The 13,230-nt window shown below is 34.9% G+C and overlaps 1 protein-coding gene across 2 annotated transcripts in view; it reads left to right on the forward strand.

The window, feature by feature from the left end:
- LOC127868596 (nucleolin-like) overlaps nt 1-13,230 on the forward strand; it is a 30,989-nt gene that overhangs the window by 3,425 nt on the left and 14,334 nt on the right. The window contains exons 3-6 of one of the 2 annotated variants that reach the window (XM_052410471.1): nt 1,607-1,678; nt 5,767-5,833; nt 6,746-6,910; nt 7,484-7,601. In XM_052410471.1, the coding sequence (XP_052266431.1) occupies nt 1,607-1,678; nt 5,767-5,833; nt 6,746-6,910; nt 7,484-7,601 (422 nt within the window). The remainder of the gene's footprint in view (nt 1-1,606; nt 1,679-5,766; nt 5,834-6,745; nt 6,911-7,483; nt 7,602-13,230) is intronic. The other variant, XM_052410472.1, reaches the window with a different exon arrangement.

Consider the following 13,230-nt stretch of genomic DNA (forward strand, 5'->3'; position numbering starts at 1 on the left):
TCAAAGTGCTTCCACCTACAACTTTGAAACTTCATATGTAGATGCACCTTGATGAGTTCTACACGCCACACCCATTTTTGGGTCACTAGGTCAAAGGTCAAGGTCACTGTGACCTCTAATATCAAACTTTAACATAGGTTTTAAAATCAAAGTGCTTCCACCTACAACTTTGAAACTTCATATGTAGTTGCACCTTGATGAGTTCTACATGCCACACCCATTTTTGGGTCACTAGGTCAAAGGTCAAGGTCACTGTGACCTCTAAAATAAAACTTTAACGAAAACCTTTACATTGCCTCTAAAATCAAAGTGCTTCCACCTACAACTTTGAAACTTCATATGTTGATGCACCTTGATGAGTTCTACACGCCACACCCATTTTGGGTCACTAGGTCAAAGGTCAAGTTCACTGTGACCTCTAAAAAAAAATTCTGACAAGTTTTCGCAGCCGAGCGTGGCACCCGTTATGCGGTGCTCTTGTTTTTTAAATAGCTATTCTTATATGTTCTATTTATAACAGACCTAGAATTCAATGCATACTTTCCATTTGGTCACCTTAAATGCACCTCATTTTCTATGCAGGCCTTTTCCTGGTCATTTTGGGAAAATGTAATTTCTCAGGATTCTATAAGTTTTTAGCATGTGAAGTCCACTGATTTGAGAAAAACTTATTCAATATAACTCTTAATAATTATTCAAATTTTAAGAACAAAATCATGATTCATATTAATTGTAGTTAAATACTTTGTAGCGCTTCCACTAGCTTAACAAAATTGGAAGTCCTGACTTTCAAGCCTTAAATTTTGGACGTCCCAGTGATAAGGTTGGAAGTCCCATTTTATTTCAGTATTTTAGTATAACCTACCGTATGTTTTGATCGCTGGATGCATACATGATGGAACTCTATCCATTTCCCGATAATCATGTGTAATTACGATTTCTATTTTTGGATGCTAAAATATGGACAATATTGACGACGAATGTGTTTAAGAATTGCATAAACACAGACGTCTGTTATTTAAAGTAAGTACATATAGATAAATTTATTATAAATGAATTGTTTCTCCCTGAACCCTGATTGGCTGATGTGACTTGAAAGGTTTTTGATTGACTGCTGGAAAAATCTTTATTGGCCACTTGCTGAAAAATTTATGCCAAACAGAAGCTCACAGGCAAGATTAAGTGTTGAGATTTATACATGCTATGTATTAGAAAACAGCGTACAAGCGGATTATCAGACATCAGAGGGACTTCCGACAGTTGTAAACTGGGTGTTTTCCAGTGTAATTTAAGACCGGACGTTTGCTAACAGAGGCGCTGCTTTGAAATAAATTTGAGATGTATAAATTATCAGACCACTTATTTTTTTCTTAAAAACACACACACACACAAAAAGCCTTCTTTAATATTGGGATTTTTTTTCAATTTGGATATATGTTTTAAATACCGCTTTGGGAATTGGTCTGTTTAATTGACCCCTTGATTCACCAGGAAAAGGCCTGGTATGTAAAACCCTGCTTTGAAAAGCCTTTTACTGTTTTAATGCTTGCTTTGTGGTTTCTTTTGCTGCATCATGTGCGATGTTTGTGTTTGTGTTGTTTATTAGAGCCAAGATGACTCAACTGTTGATGACTCCCAGACATCAGAAAATGATACATCTGTTAATGCATCCAATGAAGTAAGTCAGATTGTCCAATTTGGAACTCTTGCTGTGTCAGTTTGGTTGGTAAGAAACCCCAGGTAACACAGTTAAGGGGGGTAATCAGGAATCAAATTGAGGGCCATCTGTTCTTAGACACAAATTTGTCAGAAGATTTTCTCCTACACTTTTCAACATACAATATTCAAACTGGAATTTTTACTGTATGAAGTTGTGCATGTGAAATTTAATTGTCCATTTAAACAAATGTTACATGCTTCTCTATATGAAAATCAACATCATAGCAAGTCCGGTGCAACATTTACCTGTGCAGGGCTTGTGCTTATTTCGATTGCTGTGATTTCCAAGCTCTTCATTGCTTTGACTGTAATGCAACATAGTGTAATCAAACAGCATGAATAATCACTTGTATTGGAGCCAAGATCTGAGAAAGATGGGGCTTAATACATATGTATAAAGTGTTGTCCCAGATAGGCCTGTGTAGACTTAACAAGCTAATCAGGCATGACACTTTCTTCTTAACAACAATCTAGTGTAGGCAGAAAATGTAATCCCAGATTAGCTTGTTAAGTCTTCATAGGCTAATCTGGGACAACAGTTTAGGCGCATGCATTAAGTCCTGTTTTTCCAGAGTGCAGCTCATTCATGTTTCTTGTTTTTTAGCTCATCTATTTTTTGAAAAAAAATTATGGGCTATTGTAATCACCTTGGCGTCGGCGTCCGGTTAAGTTTTGCGTTTAGGTCCACTTTTCTCAGAAAGTATCAATGCTATTGCATTCAAACTTGGTACACTTACTTACTATCATGAGGGGACTGGGCAGGCAAAGTTAGATAACTCTGGCATGCATTTTGACAGAATTATATGCCCTTTTTATACTTAGAAAATTGAAAATTTTGGTTAAGTTTTGTGTTAAGTTCCATTTTATTCCTTAAGTATCAAAGCTATTGCTTTCATACTTGCAACACTTACTAACTATCATAAGGGGGCTGTGCAGGCAAAGTTATGTAACTCTGAGTGGCATTTTGACAGAATTATGTGCCCTTTTTATACTTAGAAAATTGAAAATTTGGTTAAGTTTTGTGTTTAGGTCCACTATTCCTAAAGTATCAAAGCTATTGCTTTCATACTTGCAACATTTACTGACTATCATAAGGGGACTGTGCAGGCAAAGTTATGTAACTCTTACTGACATTTTGACGGAATTATGGGCCCTTTATACTTAGAAAATTTAAAATTTGGTTAAGTTTTGTGTTTTGGTCCACTTTACCCCTAAAGTATCATAGATACATGTATTGCTGTCATACTTGGGACACTCACAAACTATCATAAGGGGACAGTAAAGGACAAGTTGCATAACTCTGGTTGTCATTTTTACAGAATTTTGGCCCTTTTTTGACTTAGTAACTTTGAATATATGGTTAAATTTTGTGGATCTTGACTTAGTAACTTTGAATATATAGTTAAATTTTGTGTTTAGATCCACTTTACTTCTAAAGTATCAAGACTATTGCTTTCAAACTTCAAATACTTTCATGCTATCATGAGGGTACTGTACCTGGCAAGTCGAATTTTACCTTGACCTTTGAATGACCTCGACTCTCAAGGTCAAATTATTAAATTTTGCTAAAATTTCCATAACTTCTTTATTTATGATTAGATTAGATTGCTTCTTTGACAAAACAACTCTTACCTGACATACCACAATAGACTCCAACCAAACCATCCCCCATGCCCCTCCCCCCCCCCCCTCCACAATTTTTTTTTTTTTTTTTTTTTTAAAGATCATCTAATAATTGACCACCACACCCAATCTCCACGCAGAGTTGTCGTTCCTTGCTCTCACATACAACTCTGCGAAAGGCTCAGCCCTCCATTTTGTCTATAAAATAGATAAAACCAAACAAACGCATTCAACGTATATTTGATTGGATATTTAAGATCGCATGCATTAAATTAAGAAATATGACTTTTAAATGTACGATAAATTGTGCAAAAACTTGCGAGTTTTAATGCAACTCTTTGGAACTAATTTATTGCCTATTTACGCAGATGGAATCATTCCACGCACTTCACAAATGTAAACAATTGAACATATTTTTTTGAGTGATGTTAGGAATTGCTTCGACGTGTGTATGTATGTTGGTTTCTTAACATAAAAAAACCATATCAATATTATAATGAGAATTAAGACTGATATAAGATATCATGGTATGAGATGGTTTTCTTTAATGCAGTGAATGCAATGTAACCGTCACAAATATTAATTTTTATTATTTTATTTGTGAAATACCGTCAAGATTCCCCCCCCCCCCCTCCTCCCATTTTTTTTTAGCATTTTTAGCTCACCTGACATGGTGAGCTTATGTTACCGTGTGATGTCCATTGTGTGTGCGTGCGTTCGTCCGTCAACAATTTGTGTAGACAGTAGAGGTCGCAGTTTTCATCCAAACTTCATGAAATTTGGTCAGAATGTTTATCTTGATGAAATTAGGGTTGGGATTGTATTTGGGTCATCTGGGGTCAAAAACTAAGTCACAAGGTCAAAAGCTAGGTCACATAATAGGTCAAATAATAGAAAAACCTTGTGTAGACAATAGAGGTCGCAGTTTTCATCCAATCTTTATGAAATTTGGTCAAAATGTTTATCTTGATGAAATCTGGGTTGGAATTGTATTTGGGTCATCTGGGGTCAAAAACTTGGTAACTAGGTCAAATAATTGAAAAATCATCAACAATTTGTTTGTGTAGACAGTAGAGGTCAGGGTTTTCATAATCTTTATGAAATTTGGTCAGAATGTTTATCTTGATGAAATCTGGGTTGGGATTGTATTTGGGTCATCTGGGGTCAAAAACTAGGTCAAATAATAGAAAAACCTTGTGTAGACAATGGAGGCGCAGTTTTCATCCAATCTTTATTAAATTTGGTCAGAATGTTTATCTTGATTAAATCTGGGTTGGGATTGTATTTGGGTCATCTGAGGTCAAAAACTAGGTCACTAGGTCAAATAATAGAAAAACCGTCAACAATTTGTTTGTGTAGACAATATAGGTCGCAGTTTTCATCCAATCTTTATTAAATTTGGTCAGAATGTTTATCTTGATGAAATCTGGGTTGGGATTGTATTTGGGTCAAAAACTAGGTCACTAGGTCAAATAATAGAAAAACCGTGTGTAGACAATAGAGGTCACAGTTTTCATCCAATCTTCATGAAATTTGGTCAGAATGTTTGTCTTGATGAAATCTGGGTTGGGATTGTATTTGGGTCACCTGGGGTCAAAAACTAGGTCAATAGGTCAAATATTAGAAAAACCTTGTGTAGACAATAGAGGTCACAGTTTTCATCTAATCTTTATGAAATTTGGTCAGAATGTTTATCTTGATGAAATCTGGGTTGGGATTGTATTTGGTTAGTCAGGTGAGCGATTCAGTTTAGCATTTGTGGAAGATTATGTAATAAATTACCACACCCCCACACTATACACCCTCTCCACTCATTTGTGATTGAAATTGAGATAGGTCCCTTCACCTTTAAAAAGAAAAATAGATGAGCGGTCTGCACCCGCAAGGCGGTGCTCTTGTTTAGTTGAGTCTCCCACCTGTACCTATTTGTTTTCCGACATTTAAGTTTTTAGTGCACCATGTCTAAGCTGATGTTCAGTTGATTACTATGTGTTATACTTTGAAACTTTGGAACCTATACTGCTTACTTTTGTGCTTTCTCCTCAGTCTATTGATGCTGTGTATCAGGAGCTAATCCCAGATCCTTCCATATACTTTCCCTACACTTGTGGTTTCTCATCAGGAAAGCTATGAGCCTTGTTCTTGGAAAACTTGTCTTAATGCATTTGTATAAAGAGTCTTACTAAGTTACCCTGTGCAGTCCACAAAGGGACTACACTTTACTTTTATAGAATTTTAGAATTTTCGTTTCAAGGAATTCTTCATGGTGAAAATCCAGTTAGGGCGGAGAGTGTCTTTCCAGTTTAGCCAGTGCGGACTGCACAGTCTTATACAGGACGACACTTAATGCAGATGCAGCAAGCTCATTTTTCCCAGAACAAGGCTCATTTAGTCTGCTGTTGTACACTTATGTCTGTTTTCCAGGAGGAGCCTACAAGTACAGAGGACAGTCGGGATACTGCAGAGAAAATGGATGACGATTCAGCCAATGGTTTGTAATGCCTGCTTTTTTGTGTGCAAATCTGTAGTTGGAAATGTCATCTGAGATTTGGATTATTGAGTTAGGTGTGAGATCTCCTTGAAGAAATTTCAAGCTTTTAAATTGGAAATACATTGCTATGTAAGAGCATAAAGAATATTGCTTCAGGTTGACTCGATGTGCAATTTAATGAACAAATTGCATCATACCTGGCATTTTGGGGCCTATCAGTGTTTCCAATATTAAAAAAATTTGATTTTTTCTTCAAGGACATAAGTATTTTACATATCAGACTCAAACAGTTGCAATATGGAATATGGTTCAAATGGCTAATGATATGTAAGAATTGCTATTTATAGAATAATAGTGAAAATAACCATTGAAAAGGCCTAGTTATATCTTAGTTTTTTCTCTTATTATTACAAACACCAGCTGAACTGAAACTAGTGACTATAAAAGGAAAAATTTACATTTTAAAATCATGCGGTTACTTTTAAAAACCCATAACTGCTGATGCTTTACCATTCCTTAAAATTGGATTCTGACATATGCATATTGATGTTTAACCCAAATAAATATACAGATGAGCACTCTGAAACAGCATTACAGGGCCTATAGTGATAGTGAGACATTTTTGCATTTGTTCCCCTGCCAAAGTTCGAGGGATAGAATTTGTGTTATCTGTATGTCAGTTCCTCCGGCTGTCTGTAACAAACTTGTCAGGGCAATATCATACATACGATACAAAATTTGAACTTGAAACTTCGTGGATGGATTGATGTCAATGAGGAGAATCACCTGCACAAGAACTATAACCCTTCTTGCATCAAGGGATTTCTCCCATCCATAAACAATGTATGTGGCGGAGGATATAAATTCAAAGAATTTGCTTGTTTATTTCTGTATGTTCGTTCATGTACACAGAGAATGGTGCTAAGAAGCGAAAGGCTGAAAGTGATGATGATGAGGAAGAGGAGGAGGAGGAAGAGGAGGTTAAAGTAAAGAAAGAGAAAAAAGAAAAAAAAGAGAAGAAGAAGAATAAGAAGGTCAAGAGAGAAGAGCCAGAGGAAGACTCAGAAGAATCAGAAAGTAGGCTATCTATTTACCACTCGGATACGGACTTCAATGTGTTTGTTGTCTTAGAAAATGGAATTAAATTAAAGACATTTTTTCCTAGAATCCAGTTTTAAAGGCTTTGTTTCCAACCTAAAGATACTGATCAGCGGTTACTGAGTTACTTGTAGGCTGCTCTGGTTTTATGCTGTTTGCATAAAGCTATTTTTACTTTGCTTCAGAAAGTAGGTTATTTCATTTTGCAAGGCATCTATTGGAATCATGTATACTTGTTCTTGATCAGTTCTGCAGTATATACTATTTATATATTTTATTGACATTTTGTAATATTCTAATTATTATTTTGAACTGTTGCCCTGACCTGTAGTATTGCTGCCTTAAACAACATGCAGTGTCGGTGATAGTATCCAAAAACCAAATTTATAAATATATACAGACATTACCTTCATTCTTCCATACATTTATTATGTTTTGATAAATGAAACTTGTTTTCTATTAATTTTGCCGTCTGTGTAATAGACTCTATTATTGAAGACGTTATAGACACATTTTTTATTTAACCTGACAATCGCTCTACGTGTATTTCAGAACCGATCACTCTGTTTTGTGGAAACTTGGATCCAGATCTTACAACGGAGTCATTGCAGGCATTCTTTGATGCTGAAGGCATTGATATTACCAACGCAAGAAAAATTAGCTTCAAGAGGTATTTCCTGGAAATGGCAGAATTGGCCTACTTTGTAAACCCTGCTTTTTTGTTCAAAACTTAAAAATGGGATGATCAGCACCTTAACCAATTGCACAACTTTAAAATAGACCCTCTGCCAAACAATACAGTTGCAGCCTTTCAATCAATTAAGTTTACCAATTATTGCTTTATATTTCAAAACACTAATCACATAATGATATCACTTTAATGTGAAGCCTGCGCAAATATTGCGTTTGCAACTGTTCATTATGTGCTCTTAATTGGCCATAATTTTCTAAGTGAAAAAGCCTTTTTAACACATACCCAGTGTGGCAGCTTTATCAATATACTACTATTAACTACTAGTTTGATGCAGTTTAATTAGATGTATGTTAACCTTTAACTGTGTAAATAATCATTAATACTGATTCTGGTATAAAGTAATCTATGTATCCACATGTTGGAACATTTAAGGTGGGAATTACAGTATAAACATGCCTATAACATCAGTCAAATAAACCTTACATACACAACCATTTAGTTCCATACCATACCATATGGATTATTAGTAGCATGACAGCTATTAAAGAAATGGTTTCTTAAAGTTTGAGTGTTGGGAACTTAAAAGTCTTTGGTTTGTTGTTAAAAAAATGTTAATCTCTTTAAGTGTGTAAGTGTTGAAGAAGATTATGATGCTTTAATGTTGTAAATTTCATCTAAAATATTATTTTTGGGGGCTTATTTTATTGTAAGTTTCGTTTACTTCCTCACTAGAATGACTAACAACAGATACATTTGCATTTTGTTACCTGCAATTGTTTTCAGTTAAAGGCTGCTTTGCATTATTTGAGCTGTGCCATATTTTCAGGAGAATTCTGTTTCGTCCTTGTTTGTTTTAATCTATTTTGGTAGCAGAATTGTTCACAAAGCTTAACCTATATTGAGATATACCTTGAAGTCTGTTAACTGGATTGAAATTGCACTAAGTACGTGTGATTTTTTTCAAAGATCATTAAAGTCCTAGTCACTAGCTCATAATCTCATGATTGCAAGGTGGACACCTGTTCCACATTGCCAACATACCCATAACCTTATTGAACAGTGGCTAGTTTGATTTAAAAGCATAATATGCTTTTAAAACTAATAATTCATGAAATTTGATATCTCAAAAAAAGCGTGTAAAACCATGAATTAGCAAATAATTTGCTGATTTTTGTGTTGTCAAAAAATCAATAGTGTCTGAAAACCTATATTTTTATGACACTGTACGTACAAGAATAATGACACAGTCATTTTCAACTGGAAACCTCATATCATGGTCCATCTGGCTGAGGGGCTTTGTTCAGATTATCAAGGTAACATTTTAATTCCTATACTGTGGTATGAACACTTTCTCGTTCACAGGCTGTCATTGTCTGGCTAACAGGTTGATAACAATGATTGTGCCTTAGATTGCATATTTTTGACATTATGCAACGAATTTTGATTTCAAAATAGCTTTTTAATGAAAAGAATTGTTTTAAACTTCTTATATGTATACAAACAAATTGAAGTTGAAAAAAAACATTGTACCTCTTTGGAAGTCTATTTCAGTAGCGCGTCTCATGATTTGTATTTCATGTATTTTAGTGGATTTATAATATTTAATTGGCTGATGATGTACAAAACAGAAAAATGTTGAAAGTGGTCATTACAAACTCACCATTCACAGGTTGTTAAAAAGGTAAGAATTTTTAAACCATGTATTCAACTGTTTGACTGGCCTGCATATGTTAGCATGGTGATTGGACCTAAAGTTTTATGATGGAGGAATACAATTTAAATGGTAAGTAATGCATATCGTAACAATATTATGATTCTATTATGATACTACTAACAAACCAAAAAAAAGTTAAACAAAATAATGTTTCATCACAATATTGTGATACTACTACAAAAAAAGGTTGAACAAAATCTGAACTCGAGATTCCGGATGCTCTCTTCAATCCCCAAGTCCTTGGTAAGTAGGTTTCAATTACATAGTTGCTAACAGTCGCTTACAAAACAGTTGCTAACAAAGGAGCATTTGAGAGGCTACCCAAGAACAACACTATACTGTACATGTTGACGTATTTACCATACGGACAGAGACTTTGAAACATGGCTGACCTACATTCATCTTTCATGGCTTGATATTGGATTTTTGCTGTTCCATGTGTTTGACGTTCCCAAGTCTATCAAAGCTTGTAAATGTGTGGATGGAAGTCATTCTTAGGATCTGTTTGAGTCTGGACGCTATTGTTGGATGGTTCTTATAACAATAAAACTGTTGGTCATCTTAAGTATGTTTAAGTGGATATACAATATCAATTGCAGATTTGATACAGGAATTATTTAAGAACATATTCAATATATTTTATTTTGCTGGATAGTTGTTTTTGTATGTAATGGTGAACAAAGTAATATGAACCTGTTACCGAAGCTAGTATATAAAGTGTTGCTGGTCTGTTGTGGTGTTTGCAGATTCAATGAGTTTTAGTGTTCATTGAGTTAACTAATTAGTTTAGAAAAAAAGTTTGTTCCTTTAGCCTCTGTTGATAAGCAAATTATCTGATTTATTGTGGTATTTCATTTCCCAGTATTTAATCCGAAACAGAATACAGTGCCACTAAAACTGTCCAATAAATGTTTCAGACGTCAATAATTGCAATGTTTTCAAGTACCCTGTATTTATTTGTCTTTCTTGACTAAACTCTATTGGATTAATGAACACGCCTTTTTAATCTCTTACAAACATTTGTTCAATAAACTAATGGTTTTCAACCCATCTTTGTCAACAATGAGGTACAGGCTTTCTGAATGGCTAAACACATTTTCAATTGGTCAAATGTATGATCTGGTTTGAAAAGTGGAGTGAAACCATTGCAAAGTGTTTAAATGCTGGTGGTGCGTTTTATAGGGAATACACAGGGCTCAATTAATCCTGGTTTTCTAATGTATTTTGTCCATATTTGACATTGGCTTATTTATAATCGATTATTATTATATCTAATAATTTTTTTATACTTTTTTGGTACCAACTCAACATTTTTATACTTACTACCTATTCTGTAATTTATTATAAGGATATATATTATTTTATTATATCCCCATTACCAATGGTAATGGGGGCTATATAGGAGTCACTTTGTCTGTTGGTCGGTCGGTCTGTCGGTCTTTCCCAAAAGCTTGTCCGGGCCATAACTATGTTGTTCATCGGGAGATTTTAAAATTATTTGGCACATTTGTTCACCATCATTGGACGGTGTGTCGCTCTAAAGAATTATGTCAATATCTCAAAGGTCAAGGTCACTTTTTGAGTTCAAAGGTCAAAAATGGCCATAAATGAGCTTGTCCGAGCCATAACTTTGTCATTTATTCTTAGATTTTAAAATCATTTGGCACATTTGTTCACCATAATTGGACGGTGTGTCGCGCAAAAGAATTACATCGATATCTCCAAGGTCAAGGTGACAGTTTGAGTTCAAAGGTCAAAAATGGCCATACATGAGCTTGTCTGGGCAATAACTATGTCGTTCATTGTGAGATTTTAAAATCATTTGGCACATTTGTTCACCATCATTGGCCGGTGTGTCGCGTGAAAGAATTACGTCGATATCTCCAAGATCAAGGTCACATTTTGAGTTCAAAGGTCAAAAAAGGCCATAAATGAGCTTGTCCGGGCCATAACTATGTCGTTCATTGTGAGATTTTAAAATCATTTGTTCACCATTATTGGACGGTGTGTCGCACGAAAGAATTATGTCGATATCTCCAAGGTCAAGGTCACACATTCAGTTCAAAGGTCATAAATGGCCATAAATGATAATGGCATAATAATTCTTAAAAATCGACATAAATTAGCTTCTCTTGTTTTGTGAAGACAGCATGCAAAATAGTCTGTGTCCATGCGGCATGTGGGGGTATACGTTCACGTCTGTGACAAAGCTCTATTTACCTATATATTTATTGCTCGTTTTTGTTAAATTTAATTAATTAAACTATGTGTGCCATAAATTGCATAGCAAAAAAACAACAACAGCTACCTTAGCTGAATAATTATTATGATAATTTACTTAAATAACAAATTTTACTTGATGTTGACCTTTTGAATAAGCTTGCTGTTAACGGTTTGCTCTTAAAACATTACTATCATAACTTTTCAGATTTGTGTGAAATTGTTATTTTAAAAACAAGTTTTTCAAATTCATGTTTTATTGATCAAAATACAGCTAATGCAAATGGAAATTTACATTGTTTCTAAATTTAAAAAAAAAAATCTTTTTTTTATGCCCCCTTTCGAAGAAAAGGGGGTATATAGTTTTTGCACTGTCTGTCAGTCTGTCACACTTTTCGTGTCCGTTCTCTAATTCAAATAGTTTTCATCCGATCTTTACCAAACTTGGTCAGAAGTTGTATCTAGACAATATCTGGGTCATGTTCGAATATGGGTCATGCTGGGTCAAAAACTAGGTCACAGGTTATTAATGCATTTCAAGGATTTATCATGGTGTCTCTGCTCTCTAATTGAAGTAGTTTTCATCTGATCTTTACCAAACTTGGTCAGAAGTTTTATCAAGACAATATCTAGGTCAAGTTTGAATATGGGTCATGCCGGATCAAAAACTAGGTCACGGGGTCACTTAGTGCATTTCAAGGATTTAGCATGGTGTCCGCTCTCTAATTGAAGTAGTTTTCATCTGATCTTTACCAAACTTGGTCAGAAGTTGTATCAAGACAATATCTAGGTCAAGTTCGAATATGGGTCATGCTGGGTCAAAAACTAGGTCACGGGGTCACTTCAATAACTTCTATCAAAGCTTTTATTGGGGGCATATGTCATCCTATGGAGACAGCTCTTGTTTTAATCTTATAAAACAAAAGAAACTATGAACATGTGTAATTGGTATTATTTTTATTTTGTATTAATTTTTTTTTTACCTTAAATACTGTTAGTAGATGCAGATTGAGATTCTGTAATTTGGATAATTCTTTTGTAACCGAATGATAACATTTAATACAAAGATGCATGTCTTATTGGCAAATTACTGCAAAGAGATCCGTCTGAGAATGTGTCTGTGTATCTGTGTCTGGTGTCTGTCTGAAAGTTGATGGAGTCTGTAAATGAGTCATCCTAACGGTCAGTCTGTTGTCCGAAATTGCACGCACCGAGACCGAGAAAAGGCTGGCAAAGCCGAGATGAGTATATTCATAGTCTGTACTAGCTTACCATAGTCTGTAACGCATTGGCCAGAGTCTGCTTCCTGGAATATTGACCGTTTCACTGCACCAGGGTATCTACATACAGGCCATAGACCCTAAAACACAGATCCTTTCTTACCATATGGTTGTTAATGTAATGCTTCGTTCATTAGCCTTTTTAAATAACAATAATATTTCTATGGCTTCAGTATAAAATTTATGACTGTACTTGATAATTAATATAATCCATGGTGGAAGTTATTGCTAAAATTAAAAGAGTTTACAAAAATTTTACAACCATATGAGAGAAGGGCTTGTGTTGCTATGGGTAAACATTAGGTTTTGTATGTAGTTACACTGGTGTTGGAATTTGGGACCAGTGGCCAGCTGGGCTTCATGGAAACCAGACGTCCCTGCAACGCTGCAG

The sequence above is a fragment of the Dreissena polymorpha genome, chromosome 2 (genome assembly GCF_020536995.1).
Source record: "Dreissena polymorpha isolate Duluth1 chromosome 2, UMN_Dpol_1.0, whole genome shotgun sequence".
NCBI lineage: Eukaryota > Metazoa > Mollusca > Bivalvia > Myida > Dreissenidae > Dreissena > Dreissena polymorpha.